Consider the following 23769-nt stretch of genomic DNA (forward strand, 5'->3'; position numbering starts at 1 on the left):
TCCACAAAATGCTGGTAAGCAGACAAAGGACATAGGAACACTCATAATCACACCCTGAAGACAGCAACACACACTTTCTTTTAGATTCTCTCTTATAGATCATCATCGTTACATTTTCCTTTCCTTCAGTGATTGAAAACGTTCGACAGGAGAGACAAGTGTCCTGCTTGTATGGGCCTTACATTCCAGGAAATAGTAATTAAGTGCCATGGGGGAGGATACAGCAGAGCCAGTCAGACATGGCTTGGCTGAGGAGGGGATGCTGGGAGCTGAGGTCCATGAGACGTCTCCCGCTACGTAACAATGTGGTACAGAGCAGAGCCCTGCAGACAGACACACAAGCAAGAGCCAAGGCCCCAGGTGGGTATGAGCTTCCTATGTTCTAGAAACAGAAAGAAGGCTGAAGGGCAGTGAAAGTAAGCGATAATGCCAGAGGGGAAGGGGTGACTACATAGCACCTCACAGGCAAGGAGTCTGGATGTCATTCTGAGGACAAGGAGAAGCCACGGGAGGGCTTTATGCAGGGAGAGAAGACAGAAACTGGTTTGCTTTTTTAAAAGCCCACCCTTGATTGCTGAGTGAGGAGGAACTACAGTGGGATAAGAGCTGGAGTCAGAAGATCAGTGAGGTGGCCTGGCCTAAGGAGCCAGTGGAGGAGAGGGCGTGAGCAGACCAAGTGGGACAGGGCAGGGAGGGCCTGGGAGGGCACTGGGTGTGGGGGTGAGGAGCAGCGAAGAACAGCGGGGGCAGTAATCCGAGGATGGGACCCATTCTTCATGTAGAAACTGCATGCCACTTTGCTGGGAAAGGGAGACGAAAAGCAGCGCTGGGGTACTGACTACTGAGTACTGGGCATCAGTAATGGTTTTAACCTTTACATTTGTATTAACCACAAGGCAGGTCATAAACATCATCCTCATGTTAGAGATGAAGAAATCGAGGCACAGCAAGGTAAACCAACTTGCTCAAGGTCAGACTGTCATGTGGTAAAGCGTGACTTGAACCCGGGCAATCTGACTCTTAACTAGCGACTACATATATATACATGTGTGTATGTGTATATATATAGACGTATATATACACACATATATATAATGTATACAGATGTATATATGTAAATATATACACATATATAAATGTAAATATATAAAATGTATATACATACATTGTATATACATTGTATACAATGTATATACATACCTATGTGTATTACATATAAATATGTAAATATATAAAATGTATATATGTATATATATATAAAATGTATGAATATATTATTAAAAATAGAACTATACCACAGTTACTATTTTATAATTTCCTATGATTTACTTAGGTTGTTTCTTACCTAAAAAACATTATGAGCTAAAAACTAGCCTAAAATGAATTTAGATTTAGAATAGAAAAAAAAACAATTTCCAAAAAATGGGAAAAATGCTTCAAGATGCAAAATAGTTACAAAAATCTTCCCATTATTCATTAACAATTCAAAAAGTGACCTAGGGAAAAAAAGTGAGCTAGGATATTTATTTTCTACCAATTGTCAATATAATTAAATTATTGGATTGACCGATTTGCTTTCAGTCAAATCATATACCACCAAAGCCCTGCCCTCCCACCTTGAGGATCATTCTATGTGATAAGTAACATTCATAGCTCAATAAAAATCTGTGGCTCCAACTAATAACAGTAAAAAAAGAGTACTCAAATTGGAAGGGCAATAACCAGCTTTGCAAAAACTAATACACACCTTGGAAACAAAGACGTCAGAAAAAACAATATTATTAAAAGAAATCCTTTTAAAAGCCAAGAATCTGAATCGAAGTCCAATATGTATCCAACAGCCCACATGGTAATCACAGAAAGGAGCAGCAGCAGGAAGACCTATTAAGAGATTCAGAATTTTAGAACTTAATGGATTTTACCTCCTAAGCACCTAATAATAGTTCAAAAGCAAAACTATTTCCTAAATATATAGCAAGTTAATATAACAGCATAACAGTTTTTCTTCAAAATTGCTGATAGATAAATCTGAACTTTAAGAAATTACAAATCTTGAAAGCAATCTTTTAAATCTTGCATTAATAAAATGTTGCTTAAACATGTTTAGTTTTGCTGTATTCCACTTCAAGAAATGTTGATGTTCTAGAAACATGTTAGTGATAGCTGACATTTAAAAATGATTTCTTTCAAACAGTATTATATGCCAGAAGGCATAAAGCAGGACAAAAAGACCACACAAAAATCAGTATACCCAAGACTCAACGAAGAAAGTACAAGAGTTCCAATCTGGGCACTGCATGGTGCCATGCCCTTATAAAGAAGGTCAGAAGGAACAAGTCTGCAGAAAAGATGACTTTCATTTAGGGCATGTGGAATTACAGACATCTAGGAGATAGCCAGGGTCAGTCAGAAAAGCAGATCTACCATACAGGTCAAAACTTAGTCTTTAATCAGTACACCGACTGGAAAGACAGGAATGAAAAGCATCCTGAGGACTGTGTGCAGGTGAATAGGGCAGAAGCTTGGCCAACAGAAACACTCAAGGGGAAAAAAGCTAAGTCCCAAAATGTGAGTAAGGAAGTGTGACCGGTATGACCAGAAAGGCAGGATGAGAACCAGAAGAAATGTTCCAGTCAAGCAAGGGAAGGCACTTTCAAGAAGAGTAGATTCTCAGTGTCATATGTCACATGGAGGTCAAAGTCTGAAACACATCCTCAGGATGCTAATAATATGAGTTTATTCCACAAAGTTAAAAGAAGGAAGCAACACTGTGGCTGTCTCTTTAAAGCCGGACGCCACATCTGTGCAGTGTGGTCCCTTAACTCCAGTATGCATGACCTTTATATTCTGCTCTATCTTCTACAATCTTTACTCCTCTAAACCACATTCTGAGAATGGCTAACTTCAAATGATTGTCCGATTCTTTGCGACACTGTGGACTGTAGCCCACCAGACTCTTCCATCCATGGGATTCTCCAGGCAAGAATACTGGAGTGGGTTGCCATTTCCTTCTCTAGGGGATCTTCCAGACCCAGGGATCGAACCCAGGTCTCCCACATTGCGGGCAGACGCTTTAATCTCTGAGCTACCAGGGAAGTCAATTTCAAATGACAGGAAATCTTTAATATGCTTCCAATTCTAATTTGCATGATAACACAAAATGAGCAAGTCTAGGGTTGTTTTTTTAAAAGGTAAACTTAGAATCTACATGCAATATAATCTCAGAACAGAAATAATAATTAAATGTGAATCTCACACTTTTAATCGCAGATACAACACTCATGGATGAGTCACACTATTTCCTTGTTCAACAAATATTCCAGTGTACATCATATGCTAGGCACTGTTCTAGGCACTTGGGAACACATCAATGAATTTAAAGTCTTTCTCTCACGAAGCCTAAATTCTAGCAGGGGAAGACAGACAAACATACTAAGTGAATTTTAGAGTATAGAGAAAGCTAAATGGAAGCTTTCTCTATACTCTAATATTCACTTAGTACACTTGTCTGTTCTAAGGTTTTTGGCTTTTATTCTGGGAGAAAGAGGGAAACATCACAGGATTCTGAGCAGATAAATGACAGGATTTGACTTACATTGTAAGATTCATCTGACTGCTCTACTGAGAAGAGACTAGAGGTGAGTGGAGGCAGGAAAACATCAGAGAGCTGCAGGAATTCATCTTGCTGGACCCCAGTGTCATGGTAAAGTGGTGAGAAAGGTCAGATGCCGGATATACACTGAGGGCAGAACTAGCCAATATGTTTTTCTGATGGACTGGATATGCAGTATGACAAAGAGGCAAAGGTAACTGGAGAGTAAGTTGCCACCTGCTGAGATGGGGAAGCTCTGGACAGAATAGTTGGGAGCAAGGGGTAGGAGAGATCAGGAGCTCAGTTTTGGATGTTATACTGACAATGCCTTTTGGATGGTGAATGGATAAATCAAGTAGGTAACTGGATAGGTCTGAACTAGAGATACATTTGGGTGTTGTCAACATATAGACAGCATTTAAAGCCATGGAAGGGAAACTACCAAGGGAATGAATAGATAGAAAAGAGGTCCAAGGACAAAACCCTGGGACACTCTACTAATAAAGCAGGGGAGGGAGCAGAGGAGATGGCAAAGGAGATTAGAAGTAACTGTCATTTCTTTTTTTCTCCCTTCCCATACTTAAATGCAAAATTGGTGTAGATTTCGTGGGGATCCTCTGCATAGAAATCTCATGCCTGTTAATCTAGAATCCGAAGGTATTCCACACATTCTGAAGACAACGCTATTGTATGTGAAGATGTTAAACAGTAAAATCAATCCAATATCCATTTTAATAACACATTCTCTATTACAACTTAGATTTTGCTGGACCTAAGAGCAAGCTGACCGTTCTCATTTTTTCTATCATTCCATTCACTTTTTTGTTGTTGTTGTTCACTTTTAACTTTAGAAGACCACCACTCAGAAGAACTGCCAAGTTAAAAAAAAAAAGAATAAAGGTTGGGTTTCATCTCTCAAAATTCTGGATGCTTTTAATTTTATGAAGTGACATCATACGCCTGAAGCTTGCAACATTGTCATTTTTTAAGTTTAACTCCTCCTGATTCTAAGAAAACGTTTTGAATGTTATTATTTCCCCTTTGAAAAAAATTTTAATAGGAACAAGTTCTTTAAGAATAACTCCCTATAAAATTCCTTGCAACAAGGATTCTTCCTTTTGCGTCTCTAAGAATCTAAACTATTTGTGTTTCAATTCACTCATGAAATAAACGTGGAAGTATGCTGCTGCTGCTAAGTCGCTTCAGTCGTGTCCGACTCTGAGCAACCTCATAGACGGCAGCCCACCAGGCTCCGCCATCCCTGGGATTCTCCAGGCAAGAACACTGGAGTGGGCTGCCATTTCCTTCTCCAATGCATGAAAGTGAAAAGTGAAGTATGCTATGGTATTCAAAAGGTAACATGGAGCTGTTGAGCCATCTAGCTGAGAACCAACAATAAATTGCCAGTAAAAGTGCCAAATTTCCAACTTTGGGTTACAGGATGTATGGGAAAGATACAATTGGCAGATACAGTGCAGCAGTAGGCCAACTCTTTGGTTCTCCCTGATGACTTCAAACACGAAAACAAATGGACAAAGAGCCCACAGGATAGGCCCTGTATGAAAATACCTCGCATTTCTGCAGCCATCTCCAAAGTCTGAAATTTTTGTTGGCTCGAGTTTTGGCCTCCGTTTTTAGCATGTGAATAATGAGCCGATTTTTGTTCTGCAGGGCCATGTCAAGAGGGGTTTCTCCCTAAAAAAGAAAGAAACAGTTCAATTTCATTTTCGATACAGCATAGGTACTAAACTTTTTTTTAATATTTATTTATTTGGCTGAGTCTTGGTTGCGGCACGTGTGATCTTTAGTTGCACACGCAGGATCTTTTATAGCTGTGGTATGTGAACTCTTAGTTGGGGTATGTGGGGCCTAGTTCCCTGACCAGGGATTGAACCCAGGCTCCCTGCATTGGGAGCGTGGAATCTTAGCCACTGAGCCACCAGGGAAGTCCCAATGCTAAACAAGTTTTACAAACTCACAAGAATCATAGATTCAATGTATTTATTCCAAGGGTAGCCAACTATTATTGTTTCTATGTATCTTGTGGTAACTGAAGACATAATAAACTAAGAGAGATAAACACCTGGCCATACCTTAATATTTCGGACATCCAGGCTAGAACCAGCTTCCAAGAGCTTATCAACAGCATTAACATTTCCTGCTGCAACCGCCCAGTGGAGTGGAGTGTTTTGATGTATTTTATCAACTATATTGAGAGAAGGATTAAACTTTAAAAGAAATCCAGTTGGTTCTGGCCTGTCTCAAAACAATAAAACACCAAAGATCATTTATTAGAATGATTTGAAGGGTAAATGTAAATAATGAACCTGTTTGATAATGTATCAATGAACCAATCAGTAAGTATTCTGAAAACTGCAGAACTTCTCTGTGCAGAGTTTTATTCTAGGTGCTAATACTGGTGAGGCCCAAGTTGCTGCCCCAAGAGAAATGTATTAATTGTCTGCTACATAATGTAATTTTAATATCAATACAATGGAATAATTGCTTTTGTTTTTCAAATTTTTATTTTCATGCTGCTGATTTAATGGTTAACGTTTTTTTTTTTTTTTTTTTAACTTTGGCCAACGTTAAATGCTATGTAGATAAACCAAAAGCTAACTTCACATTCTCCCTCCAACCACTTATTACATAAAGTGGTATAAAAATGCCCTAAATTATTTACCATAGAAAGTTATGGACTTGAAAGCAGAATTTAATGAAATATTTTTTACTTCATCTTCAAGACCTTTACTTCATTCATGACTACTCAAAAGATTCCTTTAATAAAATAATAATCTATTTTACTCATTCTATTCAAGATTTTTAAACATTATACATGACCTGAGAGTTACTAGCAAAGATGACAAAATGCTTTTTGACAAAATTCTACCCCAAATTTGAGCCCTATCACTCTAGGAACTAAAAGGAAATAGCATCAGAACTAACTCAGTTCCTAGGAGCAACATCCTGAGTAAAAGCAGACTCAGAAACTAAGTACAACACTGGAAACAAAACTGACAAAGGACGAAGCGTAGCACGGATTTGAACAGAAGAATAACAGAAGTTGGACAACGTGGTGACCAATAATCACAAGCAGTAATGATAAAACACACAAAAACTTAAATACGTAAGTAACTGATATGAACATAACAAATGTGCTATTTTCTTAAGTGCAATTTTCATCAACTGCAATTAATATTTTCAGAGTTGTCAACAATATCAGAGAACCCTCAAACTTATTGTTTTTTGAACTGCATATTTATCATATGGATTTCAAATTATGGGAGCATTTAAACCTGTAGCCATTCTCGAGAAATGTAAACTAAGAAATGCAAATTCTGTTAATAAGTATATGCTCTGGAATCTTCAGGTGTTCTGTAAGGAAATTCTTTTCTTATTAGTAGCTTTCAAATTTTTCCCCAAAGCTATCAGAAAAGAGAAAACTTATTTCAATGCTGCTTTTCTAACTACAACTACATTAAAAGAGCATGTCACAGTCACAAGACGGAAAATCTTACTTTCTTCAGAATGTTTTGTCACCTCACATAGAATAAGATACTTAAACTGCTGGAATCAAGAGTCAGAATAAGGCAATTCAATTAAACTTACTTACCCAAGTACTTTGTTAGCTGATAACATGAGTGGTGTCTGCCCATTTACATCTATCGTATTCACACTCTGTTAAAAAAGAAGAGTTGATCAGCCTAACTGTAAACACAGGTAAGTTACTGTTTTCTCTCTTAGTAGAAGTATCCCTTTAATACATTCAACACCACCAGTGTGTCTACAAGTGTTCAAATATCACTTGAATAAACTAGTGTTCTGTTTTACATCAATAGGGTAAAAATCCACTGATTGCTACAAAATATTTTTAAAGGGAAAAATCTGAATATATGATTTCAAGTGTTGTATGTTGTGAATGGAAGAAGACTAAGGGACAGAAAAATGTTGATAATCACCATCAAATATGAGACAGTAGAGACCTTAGAAGTTATCTAGTTTAGACTTTAACTGACACATTAATTCAAACTATCACCTCTTGGACAAAATCATCCAGTCTCTACTTAAACACTTTCAGTAAGAGTGAACTCTACCTTCTGAAGCAAGAATACAAAGTATATTGTATTTTTGGATTTACTATGTTTCAAAGAGTAAAACATGAAAAATTCTTTTCTATTTTTGAGAATACAGGAAATAAAAAGGAAATCATAGTCCAAGAAGATATGGTCCACTTAAAAAAAAAAATGGGTCCAGAGTTGAGGTATATAATACCTCAACCAAGGGCCCCCAATCCCCCAAAAAAGTCAGTGACTGAATATTCTTACAGGCCTTGGAGGAAGAAACCCAAAGTGAAGTAGAAAAGATGACTCTTCATATAGTTTCCAAAATGAGAACCAAGAGGTTATAATTATTCTACTTGAATTGCTAAGTCTAACAGAAAGTGCTTATTTAAAGAGAATACTGTCATTCCAACAGCATTTGTGCAAACATGTTTCCATGCCTGCTACACGAAACTACTGATATCTAAACTAGTTGTTATCAGAAATCATATCCCAGGCAAGCAGAACTGACAGTGAAACTCCCACTGCCAACAACCCATAATTTAACCAGTGCCACAAATGAATGTCTCTTAAGGCAAGTCATTTTTCATGGGATTACTTCAGGGAACAATAAGAAACACACATTCAAACTGGTCTCCACTTGGACTCAAATAATGAAAGCAAATGATGGGTTAATTTAGTGATCTGATTACCATTTCCACATTCAACCAAAAGAAAAAATACAGGCTTTAAAGTCATGTTTTTGAAAAACTCTGCAAATTACTGGGATTACAAGAAAAACTATTATAAGCTTACAAGTTTCAGAAACAACTATTATATGTTACTGAGCTAAATGACCTATCCTTTTTGCTCCAATGAAGCTGGAAAAGAAGTATTCAATAGCTAGACTTACTGAGGCTAGTATTTGAACATTCAGGTATCTGTAAAAATGATTTTTATACCTTAAAAATGAGGACTATTACTAACGATCCTCTGAGTCCTTTCAGATTTACAACAGCTGCAATACAAAATACGTCTCAAAACATACCTGTCCTTTAGAGATGAGATATGCTATAATGGGCATGTGCTGAAATAACACTGCCAGGTGGATGCCGCAGAATCCCTCTCCATCAATGAGAGCGGGGTCTGCACCATACTGCAGTAATAATATGACCATAGGTAAATGACCTTGTCTGGAAAAAGAGAGAACAAAAATTATACTGTACTCTATAGTGCAAAAGAGAAAAATTCAGGGAGAAACTAATATTTCTAAGACATGAGGGACTGTGGTTAGATATAAAGAGTATTTCTTAACAGTGCACAGATTTTTAAAACACTGGAGCTTCTCTAAATATCTTTTACGTAGACATTCGAAACTCAGAACTATCTGGACAGTTCTTCTTAAGTGCAGGTAATAAGCTTATTAATAATAACCTCCCAATCTACCTTAAATCTTATGTGTAAGACTACTACCATGTATAAATAATTTTACATAACTAACAATAAAAATGGAAATTAAAAATCACTTGGACTTTGCCATTGTTATTTTAAAAACAAAAAACAATTATGAAACAGGTATGCTGAATGAAGGGTAACAATTCCCAGACCACAGGTGATAATACTGTTCTTAGGAACTACATATTTCTCTTTGAATACAGCTCATTTCTATGTAAAGCACTGTAGCTTAAGGGGATGAGCTAACCCCAGATTCTTCAAAATTCTCGACTCCAGAGAAAAGATTCAACTTCTTGCCTTAAATGAACAATTATCCACTTCACTTTCAGGTTCATATCAATTTCACTGATCAGACAGCATGGAGTTAAAATGAAAGATGAAGAAGTTGCTAAGTATCCAAATAGACACTTACTAACTTCAGCTTCAGATGCCAGTACATACCAGGGAAAAGAACTGATGGAGTTTACACTCACTAAACTACCACATTTGTCCATGTGATCAAATATTAAAAATATTTACTTTGATTTAGTTTGGGCCTCAATTAAACACAAAAACATCATCTATGGAAACTCTTTAAAACTGTATTTTTTTTTTCAATGAAGGGGTAAAAACAAAAGAAAGTCTTTCAAGTGGTCTGTAACTGCAATTCCAATATGAACTACTAGACATATATAGTTATTTAAATGCAAATTAGCTAAAATTTACTAAAATTAAAAACCCAATTCCTTAGTGGCATTAGCCACACTTTACATTTCACATGTGGCTAGTGGTGCTCCTTTACTGGACAGCACAAACACTTCCATCTTCACAGAAAATTCTATTGCAAAGTGCTGGTCTTTAATGTTCAGAAAATACATATGTCAGTTTTGATTCTGAACAGCAATTTCAGTATTTAAAGAAACCTTTACCTGATGGCCCAGTGAAGAGGAGTTGAATTTAAATCACCACCCAACTGATCTACCACAGCGCCTTTTGAAATATAAAACCTGTTAAGAGCAGACATAAGTGAAAATAAGGTTTAAAATTTTAAATTCATACTAAGAAAGAAAATATCCATTTTTCTTAGTAATAAAAGTATTCGAAAACAGAAATTATAATAATGCCCCTCTCTAAAACACTCAGATCTGCAGAAGTCGGAATGATTCACATAAAAGCATCAAACAGATCCCTGGTGAAATATTCTCATCATGTAAGTGATTACTCCTGCTGTCATGAGCATTCCTTTACAACTATACACTGAACACATAATAACTACTCTCTGCTTATTCTAACCACAAAACTCTTGAAATGGTTTATATTTAAAAGGTTTCTATTACAGATGTTCTACTTAACTTGCAAGAAGAAAGGTGAAACCACGTCACAACTAACAGCTTAAAGTTAGAGTTACTATGTGGAAATAATGATGCTAAAAGTAGGTAGCAAAAAAATAACTCAAAATTCTTCCAGAAAAGTTAGACATTTTGAGCATTTCACTCTCTATTTTGGAGGTATTGATGGGATACATTGTATAAAGTGAAACTATAAGGTAAAGAGACTTATTTTCTTCTGTGGCTTACAGGAATTAGTCTCATTATTTCAAAGTTGTGCTTCATATACATTATCTAAACAATACACCAGTTTATTTCCACAGAAAAGGAGTATGGCTGTGAGTATATCTCCTTATTCTAACCTTCAGTATATTTTTACTTTCCTAAACCACAGGATTTTAAATGTGTATAATACAAAACATATACACATTCATGTATACATACACATTTTACATGCTAAGATATTAAAAAAAAACCCACAGTAGTGCTTTATGTAGGGGAATAATTTTATACAATCTAATACATGCCTAATCTAAAATGTATTCCATATTTAATTTTGCTGTTAAATTATTCCCCTACCCATCCATTCCTCCTAGCATTATTACAATGTAACAATTTCAGTGATTCTTTTAAACTTGGTGAAACTATCTGTTCTATTGTGAAAAACATGTTGTTATGCTGTCACTCAATCATGTCCTACTCTGTGTGACCCCATGGACTGCAGCACACCAGGTTTCCTTGTCCTTCACCAGCTCCTGGAGCTTATTCAAACTCATGTCCATTGAGTCAGTGATACCATCCAACCATCTCATCCTCTGTCATCCCGTTCTCCTCCTGCCTTCAATCTTAACCAGCATCAGGGTCTTTTCCACTGAGTCAGTTCTTCACATCAGGTGGCCAAAGTATTGGAGTTTCAGCTTCAGCACCAGTCCTTCCAATGAATATTCAGGGTTGATTTCCTTAAAAATGGACTGGTTGGATCTCCTTGCACTCCAAGGGACTCTCAAGAGTCTTCTCCAGCACCACAGTTCAAAAGCATCAATTCTTGGGCGCTCAGCCTTCTTTATGATCCAACTCTCACATTCATACATGACTACTACAAAAAACACAGCTTGGACTATACAGACCTTTGTCGGCCAAGTAATGTCTCTACTTTTTAATACGCTGTCTAGGTTTGTCATAGCTTTTCTTCCAAGGAGCAAGTGTCTTTTAAAACTTTCAAGGTTGCAGTCACCATCCGCAGTGATTTTGGAGCCTATGAAAAAAGAGTCTGTCACTGTTTCCATCGTTTCCCCATCTATTTGCCAGGAAGTGATGGAAACAGATGCTACGATCTTAGTTTTTTGAATGTTGAGTTTTAAGTCAGCTTTTTCACTCTCCTCTTTCACCTTCATCAAGAGGCTCTTCAGTTCCTCTTCGCTTTCTGCCATAAGGGTGGTATCATCTGCATATCTGAGGTTATTGATATTTCTACCAGCAATGCTGACTCCAGCTTGTGCTTTATCCAGCCCAGCTTTTTGCATGATGTACTCTGCATGTAAGTTAAATAAGCAGAGTGACAATATACAGCTTTGATGTACTTCTTTCCCAGTTTTGAATCAGCCTGTTGTTCCATGTCCAAAAATGTTCACATTCATTGCCTGAACTGTGACTTCATTTTTAATTTTTCTTTTTGGGCCAGTGAGTCCTGGTCCAGATGATCTCTGAGGTCCTTTTCAATACTATAATAACCATTGTGCATGGTACAAAGTTCAAGCATTCATTTATAATAAAGGATTAGAGATGGCTCAACATACATACTTGCACTTGAAAAGAGAAAAGACAAATGAAGGAAAGGTTTAGAATTATAAAACACATACTTAATTAACACACATATATCCCATCTTACTTTACAAGATCCAGCCTGTTATTAATGGCAGCCCAATGAAGAAGAGACACATTTTCTTTGTCTGGTTGCCTGACATCATATCCTGCTTCTACCAACTCTTTACATCGTTCAAAAATTCCGTATCTGCAATAAGATGGAAAATAAAAGGCATAAATGATACTATTAAAATAATTTCAGCTGTCAAGATTTCTTTCTTTTACCATGTCTTTATCCAGTGTGTCTTTTGGTCAATGCAGAAATATAATAATTAGCAAAGGTATTCACAAAGTGGATGGAATGTAAAGCCAAACAACAGAAGTAAACTTGGCTACTAGCTGATGAGATAGATGACTCTATTTGGACTTACCTGATTTTCTGAAATAAATTTTTAACATTCACAGTTTCCCTCTTTCAATAAGTTTCACTGGATCTTCCACTACGCACGAGGAATGCATGGTGCTGATTCGGGACAATAATCGTATCCCCAAATCAATCAAAGCCCAACCAATGATCTCACAATAAGGGAGCGAGACTAAAAGCAAACTGGAACAGGGTAAATTCAACAATAAAACATGGACACGGTGTAGGTACAGAAAAGGAAGGAATGATTAGCCCTTCCTGAAGTAGATGGAACACGATATACAAGCTACGAAGGGAGGACATTTCAGGCAGAGGGAATAGCATGTATGAAAACCAGAGATATGAAACTACACGGATACCTGGAGAAATAATAAGCAATTTAGCACCGCAAAGCATAAAGCATAAGAAAGGCAATGGCAGGAGATGAGGCTAGGAGAGGCAGGCAAAGCCTGCATGATCCTTCTCTGCCACGCTTTGAAATTTAGTCTTTACAGCTCAAGGGGAAGCCAGCGCAGGTTTTAAAGAAGAAAGCACTCAGGCTTTGGGCTGTAAGAAAGATCACATTGGTGCAGTATGGAAGCTAATTTTAGGTGAAGACTGAGAGACCAGTTTAGAGGCTCTTGTATTAGAGACAGGTGATCAGCAAAGGGAGCCTCAGGTAAAAGGAATGGAAAAGGAGGGAAAGATTGAAGGGATATTTAAGAGAGTTATTTAACTATCAGAATGATAAGTAGGAGAGAATTTATCTCTTTTTAATGCTAAAATAATTTTCAAAATCATTCATTAGCTCTATTTCTTTTCAATAGAAACTATTAAGTCCTACTAAACCATGCTGGGAGGGATTGGGGGCAGGAGAAGGGGATGACAGAGGATGAGATGGCTGGATGGCATCACCAACTCAATGGACGTGAGTCTGAGTGAACTCTGGGAGTTGGTGATGGACAGGGAGGCCTGGCATGCAGCGATTCATGGGGTCGCAAAGAGTCGGACACAACTTAGCGACTGAACTGAACTCAAAGTAGTGGTTCCCAGGGCCTCCAGAGTTAATGTAAATTAGTAATTATAATATTCAAATAATTGTCAATCACTCTTTAACAAATATAAGCAATATGTTAGTCTACATTAAAGCCAAACAGGTTAACTAATCACCAAACATCTTCACTTTTGACAGAAATGATATATATCAAGTTTGTGCGGTAACATCAGTTTCTTTCATGCAGATTAGAAGCTCTGACAGGCAGGCTAATATTTGATTACTAATGAAGTGGCCTACTAATTAACATAATCTGACAGGTAAAATATTTCAAAACATATTCAATGGCAAGAGATGTGGTAGATGTTAACAATCAGTGAGATCCATGAGGGTGATAATGTTGGAAATGATTTTATGCAAATACCCACAGGTGGAAATCTTAAGGAGAAACTCAAAACATATTTCATTTTCAGTGAAAGCAAAACAACCGACTATAGTTTCAAGTGGTCAGAAAACCTGTTTCTATTTTGCTGACTTTCTTCTAGTGCACCCAAGATAATAGCTACACAGAAAGTAATCAATAAATGTTTAAAATACTCATTAATGTGTGAGTTATATTCTTCTATCTCATCTTCATATTTAGGTTGTAGTACATTTTAAAAGCCTAAGATTGTGTGTTTCAAATTCAGAGTCTAGCATGAGTGTCATTTAAAACCATCTGCTCACTCAATGAACATTTACTGAGCACCTAATACAAGACAAACTGTGCAAAAGCACTGGGCTTACAAAGATGAAAAAGACATGCTTTTGCTCAGAAGTTCACAATCTAATGGAAGAGACCATTAATAAAAAACTAAGCTGCACTGTATCAGCTGTTCTGATGCTGGTCTGACAAGCATACATACTATCACTGGAGTATGAAGGGAGAAGGTGTACACAGGAGTGCCACGGACTGCACATAGGTTATTACAACTCAACAGAAATGAAGGATAAAACAAAGCATTAGGAAGACTTACTGAGTAGCTTTTACAATGTCACAGTTACTAGAATCCTCTATAAGAGGAAGAGCCTCTCTCGCCTTGGCAAGTTCTTTGTTTTCGTGTGCACAGACTCCATGTCGACCAAATCCTGGAGGGTAGGGGCCATGGCTGTGATTCCTGCACTGAAGAGTAAGAGTAATTTGACAATGCACGGTAAAAGAATCAATGTCACATTCAACTACATCATAAAGCATTTGGTACTATCAACAATATCCATCAATTAAATGACTTTTTTTCATTCTTAGAGGTACATCCTACAGAAAATTTTCATTTTAATTCTATTCACTAGGATTAGATGCTTACTATTAGAAAAGTCCAAACTATGTATTAGGTTGGTGCAAAAGTAATTGAGGTTTTGCACTGTTGAACTGTGCCATTCAACACTGGAATACATTCTTAAATAACTGTGGTTATCTTATATATCACTTTAATGCATACTTCTCACTATGTATTTTTGCTAATGACTTATTACCTACTGTTTATATTTATCTTAGACTGTGGAAATGATGTTAGACAAAAACTAAATTCCAGTGATTTTTTAATTCAAGTTCAAAATGGATCACAAAGCAGCAGAGACAACTCGCAACATCAACAGCGCACTTGGCTCAGAAACTGCTAATGAACAGTATGTGCAGTGGCGCTTCAAGAAGTTTTGCAAAGGAGACGAGAGTCTCGAAGATGAAGAGCGCAGTGGCAGCCGTCAGAAGTTGACAATGACCAACGGAGAGCCATCATCAAGCTGATCCTCTTACAGCTACTGAAAGTGCCGAAGAACCCAACATCAACCATTCTATGGTCATTCAGCATTTGAAGCAAACTGGAAAGCTGAAACAGCTCAGTAAGTGGGTGCTTCATGAGCTGACTGCAAACCAAAAATATCGTTTTGAGGTGTCATCTTCTCTTATTCTACACAACAACAACAAACCATTTATTGATTGTGATTGTGATGTGCGACAAAAAGTGGATTCCATACAACCCCGGGTAACAATCAGCTCAGTGGCTGGACTGAAAAAAAGTTCCAAAGCACTTTCCAAAGCCAAACTTACACCAAAATAAAAGGTCATGGTCAGTCTGGTGGTCTGCTGCCAGTCTGATCCACTACAGCTTTCTGAATCCCAGTGAAACCATTACATCAGAGAAGTATGCTCAGCAAATCGATAAGATGAACAGAAAGCTGCAATCCCTGCAGCTGGCACTGGTCAACACGAAGGGCCCAATTCTTCTCCATGACAATGCCCGACCACACATCGCACAACCAACACTTCAAAAGTTGAGCAAAGTGGGCTACAAACTTTTGCCTCATCCACCATACTCACCTGAAGTGAAAGTGTCAGTTGCTCAGTTGTGTCTGACTCTTTGCAACTCCATGGACTCTAGCCCAGCAGGGTCCTCTGTCCATGGAATTCTCTAGGCAAGAATACTAGAATGGGTAGCCACTCTCTTCTCCAGGGGATCTTCCCAAACCAGGGATCGAACCTGGATCTCCTGCATTGCAGGCAGATTCTTTACCATCTGAGCCACCAGGGAAGCCCTCATTGTCACCTGACCTTTCACCAAATGACTATCACTTCTTCAAGCATCTCGACAACTTTTTGCAGGGAAAATCCTTCCAAAACCAACAAGAGACAGAAAATGCTTTTCAAGAGTGTTGAATTGCAAAGCACAGATTTTTACACTACAGGAATACACACACTTATTCTCGTTGACAAAAACATGCTGATTGTAATAGTTCCTATTAATAAAGATGTGCTTGAACCTAGTTATAATGATATAACATTCATGGTCTGAAACCGCAATAACATTTACACCAACCAAATAGTTCTGTCATAAAACAAAGGCCATCTGCAAAAGACACTAAAGTATTCTGTTACTTGTAATAGGTCGAGGGTCATGGCTCTTGACAGCAGGAAGGTCACGTCTGCTTCAGGAAGTCATGTCAAATACACCCTAAGGCTACATCCCAATGTATAAATGAAATCCCAGAAGAGGAAGAGGAAATACTTTTAAATAATTTGACTAAAAAATAGCCAAAAATCTTCCAAATTTGGTGAAAATTATAAACCCACAGCTCCTACAAGCTCAACAAACCCAAGCGGCACCAAGCTCATATTACACCAAGGCATATAAAAATCAAACTACTCGAAACCAATGATAAAGATAGCGGTCCAAGGAAAAAGACACATTATGTTCAAAAAAACAAAGATAAGAATGAACTCAGACTTCTTATCAGTAAGTACCAGCCAGAAGACAAAAGCAAAACAGTTTTAAAAATCTAAAAGAAAAAACTTAACCTGCAAACACTAACAAAAATATTCTTGAAAAATAGGAATGAAAGAAACACTTTTTTCAAACAAATCAAAGCTTAGAAAACTGCCAACAGACACTATCTTACAAGAAATAATAAAGGATGTTTTTCAGGCTAAAGGAAAATAATACCAGATAGAAATCTGAATCAATACAAAGAAATAGAGAGTGACAGAACTACATGGTTAATATGTATAATTATGTGGGTCAACATAACAGATTTTGTCACATTTTTTTAATTTCTTGATGACAAAAAACAGAAGTATATTGTTACAGGAGATTCTTAAAACAGTATTTGCAGATAAACAGTTATAAGTAAACCCAAGAGCAACTTCTAAATAAATAAAGTCTTGCAATAAGCCAATAGCAGAAATAAAATACTTAAAACATACTCAGTATTTTTCAAACTACAGGAAAAGTAGAGGGAAAATGAACAAAGAACAGAGAAGGAATAAAACATATAAGGTAATATATTTATACTAAACTATATTTATAATCACGTTAAATACTAATGGTCTAAAGAAAACCAAATGAAAGACAGTTTGGTAGACTGGATTTTTTAAAAAGCAAACACCTAGAAAACTACATGTCATCTACAGGAAACTCACATTAAATACAAAAATATACATAGGTTAAAGGTAAAGGATAGAAAGAGATATGCCATGAAAAAAAAAAATAAGCATAAGGAATTCAATGGTTATATTAATATAAGACAAAGTAGACATCAACACAAGAAATATTACCAGAGATAAGGAGAGACATCTCAAAATATTAAAGAAGGCAATTTATCAAGATACAACATCCTTAAATACACATGTACCCAAAAGGAACTTCAAAATTCATAAAGCAAAAAAGAAAAACAGGAAGATTCATTATTATAGTCGAGTATTTTAATACTTCTTTCAGCTACTAGAAAAACAGAGAAATCAGAAACAGATGCACGCGTGCGTGCTCAATTCCTCAGTCGTGTCCGACTCTTTGTGACCCCGTGGACTGTAGCCCGCCAGGCTCCTCTGTCCACGGGATTCTCCAGGTAAGAATACTGGAGTGGGTTGCCATTTCCTTCTCCAGAGGATCTTCCCGACCCAGGGATCAAACTCGCGTCTACCCTGTCTCCTGCACTGGCAGGCAAATTCTTTACCACTGCACCACCAAGAAGACTTAACACTATCCACCAACTGGATCTAACTGACATTTTCATAAAATCCCACCCAACAACAAAATAGATATGTGTTCCAAGTACACATGGAATATTCATCAAGACAGATAATATTCTGGGCCATAAAACAAGTCTCAACAAACTTATATGGGTTGAATTCATACAGAGTATGTTCTCTGGCCATAGCTGGAATTAGATTAAAAATCAATAACGAAAGGATATGTAGAATATTCTCAAATATTTGGAAACTAAACAACACAGTTGTAAATACAGTGAATTTTTAGCTTTAAATGCTTATAATCAGAAAAAGACTCTTGAGAGTCCCTTGGATGGCAAGGAGATCAAACCAGTCCATCCTAAAGGAAATCAGTCCTGAATATTCATTGGAAGGACTGATGCTGAAGCTTAAACTTCAATACTTTAGCCACCTGATATGAAGGACTGACTCATTGGTAAAGACCCTGATGCTGGGAAAGATTGAAGGCGGGAGGAGAAGGGGACAACAGAGGATGAGATGGTTGGATGGCATCACCAACTCAATGAACATGAGTTTGAGTAAACTCCGGGAGTTGGTGATGGGCAGGGAGGCCTGGCATGCTGTAGTCCACGGGGTTGCAAAGAGTTGGACACGACTGAGTGGCTAAATGGGAAAAAAGAAGGAACTAAAATAAATGACCTAAGCTTTTGCCTTAAGAACCTAGAGAAGGAAAATAAACCCAAAATAGAATGAATGAAACAATAAAGATATGGAAATCCATGAAATATAAAAAAGAAAACAAATGCAGAACCACTGAAACCAACAGCTGTTCTTGGGCCTTCCCTGGTGGTGCAGCAGATGGGAATCTGCCCGTGGTTCCATCCCTGGTCGCGAGATTACACGGGCCATAGGGCAGCTGGGCCCGTGTGACACAGCTACTGAGCCCACGAGCCACAGCTACTAAAGCCCCCATGCCTAGAGCCTGTGTTCCGCAACAAGAGAAGCCACTGCAATGAGAAGCCCACGCATCGCAACGAAGAGTAGCCCGACTGCTGAAATTCAGAAGCCCACCAAAGCAATGAAGACTCAGGGCAACCAAAATAAATAAAAATTACTAAAAACAAAAACAGAGTGTAAAGTTTTTCTTTAAATAGCTGGTTCTTTGGAAATAATAAATCAATAAAATTGATAAACCTCCAGACTGATCAAAAATAAAGATGTCAATGACATATAGCAGGTTTAAAAAAGAGGACACTATTACAAGATTCTGGAAACACTAAAAGGATAATAAGGGACTTCTGTGATCATGTTTATGCCATTAAATTCAATGACCTAGATGAAATGCAAAACATTTTCTTGGAACACACAAGTTATCAAAATGGAATTAAAAAGAAATGAGTAGCACTCTATCTATTAAGGAAATTGAGTTCATAATTTTAAAACTTCCCAATAGGGACTTCCTCATAGTCCAGTGGCTAAGACTGTGCTCCCAATGCAGGGGGCCCAGGTCTGATCCCTGGAACTAGACCCCACATCCCACACCGGAGTTCACACCCCACAGTGAAGACCTGGTGTGGTCAAGTAAATAAATAAAAATATTAAACAAACAAAAACTTCCCATCAAACAAAAGCAAAACAACTCCAGGCCCACATAACTTTTAACCGGCAAACACTATGAAAACATTCAGGGAAGAAACGATACCAACTCCTTCAGAATACAGAGGAATTGCTTCCTAGCTCATTTTAGGAAGCAGCATGATCCCCAAAATAAAACCAACAGACATTCGCAGTAACAAAACTACAGACTTAATACCCTTCATGAACACACATGTAAAGATCCCAATGAAATGTCAGCAAAATTGTATTCAGTGATTCAAATATAAAAAGGGTAATATACATTACAACCAAGCTTAAACATTTCAAAAGGAATCAGTACAATCCATCGTCTTCACAAAATAAATATATTCAATTCAGCAGAACAAAAGCATTTGACAGAATTCAACACCCATGCATGACACTCTTTGGACACTAGGGAAAGAAGGGGACTTCCTCAACCTGATAAAGATCATTTATAAGAAATCTACAGGGCTTCCCTGGTAGCTCAATGGTAAAGAATCCACATGTCAATGCAGGAGACACGGGTATGAGCCCTGGTCTGGGAAGATCCCACATGCTGCCAGCAGCTAAGCCCATGCACCACAGCTATTGAACCTGTGCTCTAGAGTCCAGGAACCACAACTCCTGAGCCCATGCACCCCAACTACCGAAGCCTAAACACAAGAGGAGTCACCGTAACGAGAAGCCCATGCACTGCAACAGAGTCGTTCCCTGCCCCCCGCAACTAGAGAAAAGCCCACACAGCAACAAAGACCTAGAACAGCCAAAAATAAATAAATTATTTTTAAAAAATCTATAGCTACCACACACTTAACAGTAAAAGAATGAATGCTTTAACTGTAAAGACTGAGACAAAACAAGAATGCCCATTATCACCACTTGTAATCAACAATGAAGTCCTGGACAGAATAAGAGTAAAGGAAAGAAAAAATGCATAGAGATTAGAAAAGAAGCAAATTCACCTTTATATACAGACAATATGATCATATACACAGAAAACCCAAAGGGATCTTTTTTAAAATTTACAATAGGAGTCGGACACGACTGAGCGGCTTTCACTTTCCACTTAAATGCATTGGAGAAGGAAATGGCAGCCCACTCCAGTGTTCTTGCCTGGAGAATCCCAGGGATGGAGGAGCCTGGTGGGCTGCTGTCTATGGGGTCGCACATAGTCGGACACAACTGACGTGACTTAGCAGCAGCAGCAGTAGCATACAATATAAAATACTTAAAAAGATTTTCTACTGTATCCAGCATGTTTAGTTGCATTTAAGGGAGAGGTTCACATCAAATATCTAGCAAATCATGCCTAGAAATCCAAACCGGCTTGTTATTTTCTAATCCCATCTATGGTAAAGATACCATAAAGTTGTTACCAGACCTTTATCCACCTTATTCACCAGACCTGTCTCTGAACAACTTCTCATTGTTTAAAAACAACTCTGAAAGGATGAATACACATCAAGAATAGAAAATTGAAGATACGTGAAATGTGCTCACATCAATTCTCCAGGAGTTCCAAAAAAGATTCAAGAAATGATAGGTTTACTGAAAGAAGTTCATAATCCCTCAAAGGGTTACTCATAAGGGATCAGTACTTTTGTTCTAAGTTATCTTACAGTTAAATTGACCTTTTGGTGTATAGTTCTGTGGATTTTAACACATGTGGAGTCTTGTAACCACTACCAAAATCAGGATCCAGAACAGTTTCAACACCTCAAAAGACTCCCTTGGAATATTCCTTTTAAGCCACATCTCTAACTCAACTACCTCAGCTCCTGGCAACCACGGATATGTTCTTCATTACTTATTTTTTTCTTTCCCAGACTGTCAAACAATGGAATAATGCAGAATATAATCTTCTAAGACTGGCTTCTGGCACTCAGCATAATGCTGAGACACATCCAAGTTACTGTATGTTAGTAATAGTTCCTTTCTTGCTATATAGTATTCCATTACATGAATGTATCACAGTTTATCCATTTAAACAACCCACCTGGGTTGTTTCCAGCTTCTGGCAATTATAAATGGAGCTGCTATAAACATACATTTTGTGTGAACGTATGTTTTGCTTCTCTAACAGTGAAATTTGCTTGACCATCTGGTAAGTAGATGTTAAATTTATAAGGAGTTGCCAAATCATTTTCCAGGGTGGCTGGACCACTTTGCATTGCCATTAGCAAATTATGAGCGTTCCACTTGCTCTGCATCCTCTGGCACTGACTCTCTCTTGTCAGTGTAAGAGATGCATATCCCTGATGGCTAATGGGGGCTGAGTGTCATTTCATATGCTATCTGCTATCTGTGTATCTTCTTGGGTGAACTGTCTTTTTACTCATTTTTTAATTGGGTTATTTTCTCACTGCTAAGTTTTCAGAGTTCCTTATACTACACATGCTGCTGCTGCTGCTGCTGCTAAGTCGCTTCAGTCGTGTCTGACTCTGTGCGACCCCATTGACGGCAGCCCACCAGGGTCCCCCGTCCCTGGGATTCTCCAGGCAAGAACACTAGAGTGGGTTGCCATTTCCTTCTCCAGTGCATGAAAGTGAAAAGTGAAAAGGTAGTCGCTCAGTCGTGTCCAATTCTGTGTGACCCCATGGACTGCAGCCTACCAGGCTCCTCCATCCATGGGATTTTCCAGGCAAGAGTACTGGAGTGGGGTGCCATTGCCTTCTCCATACTACACATGCTAGACATAAGTAAGTCCTTTGTCAGATATGTGATTTGTAAATATATTTTCCCCATCTGTAGCTTACCTTCCAATTTCTTAAGTCTCTTTCATACAGCAAAGATTTTCAATTTAATAAAATATAATGTAGCAATTTTTTTTTTCTTTCATGGATCATGCTTCTGCTGTCACTTCTAACAACCACTGCCTTGGGACTGCAACTCCTCTGCTCAGAGAGGAAGTTCTCCTCCCTCAGGCTTTCAGGTGCTTGTGCTGCCAGGAGACCGCTTTCCTGTTCCTTGAACCTGAACTAGAGGGCTTCTCCAGGAGCACTCCTGTCTGCAGGGATGCTCACTGCCAGGGTTCAAGTCCCAGGGTGGGGGATGGAGAGGAGGGGACTCAGATGGGAAAACAGTAAATTAGCTCCTGGTTCAGTGGTTTTTCAAATTCCGGTCTTTCCCCCTGCTCTGCCTGCTACAATTTTCTTTCGAGAATCCTTAAAGAGCATTCTATTCTATCCAGTCCATTCAAGGGGACAGACAGGGTGGAGTGTTTTTTGCTCCTTCTTAGCCAGAGCTAGAATCACAAATGTTTTTTTGAATACACAAGTTCTGACTTCTCTGGTAAATTCAACCTCACTGCATGAAACTCTAATTTTACATGCACACACACAGATAAAAATAAACACATACATAGTGAGATGAAAACATCAAAAGGACATCAGGATTCTCTTCACCATATCGCATGTAACTACCTCCAACTGAGAGAAGACAAAGGACCAAGGAAAGAGTTAAACTCTACTCAGAATTTCTACAGTCTCAATAAACATCAGATGTAGATGACAGAGAAATCAGTCTGCTTTTTATATAAAACTTAAATTTTTTTAAATCATAAAGTAATTCACACTAATTTTAAAGCTCCAGCAATACAGACATGAAGACTTTAGCTGATATTCTGGACTCTTTCCCTCCCAATCTTGTACCAGTAGAGATACTATTATTAACAGTTTGGTATATATCTTTCCTCACTATCTGTATATACTTTAATATATATAACATCATAGAGTATACACAGGTTTTTATGATTTTCTTATATTTAACAAAACATCTTCAAACATGGGATTTGATTATATAATTATTCATCAACTTGCCTGTCTCACCTAACAATATATCATGTACAGCCCTGGAATCAGTAAACAATAGTTGAATCTTATTCCATTGTAAAGACCTAGCATAATTAGACATTAGACATGAAAGCTGATTTCAGCATTCACTCTCTAAACAACCCTGTAATTAACATCGCATACATTCTCTAACATTGATTCACCAACACAGGACTGCTGGGTCAAAAAAATATATACGTATTTTAAACATAAACAGATACTGACCAATTATCTTCCCTAATCCACAT

The 23769-nt window shown here is 37.7% G+C and overlaps 1 protein-coding gene across 1 annotated transcript in view; it reads right to left on the bottom strand.

Annotated features, from left to right (window-relative positions):
* The window catches only part of ZDHHC13 (zinc finger DHHC-type palmitoyltransferase 13), a 51154-nt gene that overhangs the window by 21753 nt on the left and 5632 nt on the right, over positions 1-23769 (bottom strand). The window contains exons 2-9 of the mRNA XM_070365063.1: positions 14611-14756; positions 12283-12405; positions 9996-10073; positions 8681-8825; positions 7206-7270; positions 5686-5848; positions 5162-5287; positions 1748-1881 (exon numbers count right to left, since the gene is read on the bottom strand). Of these exons, the coding sequence (XP_070221164.1) occupies positions 1748-1881; positions 5162-5287; positions 5686-5848; positions 7206-7270; positions 8681-8825; positions 9996-10073; positions 12283-12405; positions 14611-14756 (980 nt within the window). The remainder of the gene's footprint in view (positions 1-1747; positions 1882-5161; positions 5288-5685; positions 5849-7205; positions 7271-8680; positions 8826-9995; positions 10074-12282; positions 12406-14610; positions 14757-23769) is intronic.

This window comes from Bos mutus, chromosome 29 (assembly GCF_027580195.1).
Source record: "Bos mutus isolate GX-2022 chromosome 29, NWIPB_WYAK_1.1, whole genome shotgun sequence".
In the NCBI taxonomy this organism is placed as follows: Eukaryota; Metazoa; Chordata; class Mammalia; order Artiodactyla; family Bovidae; genus Bos; species Bos mutus.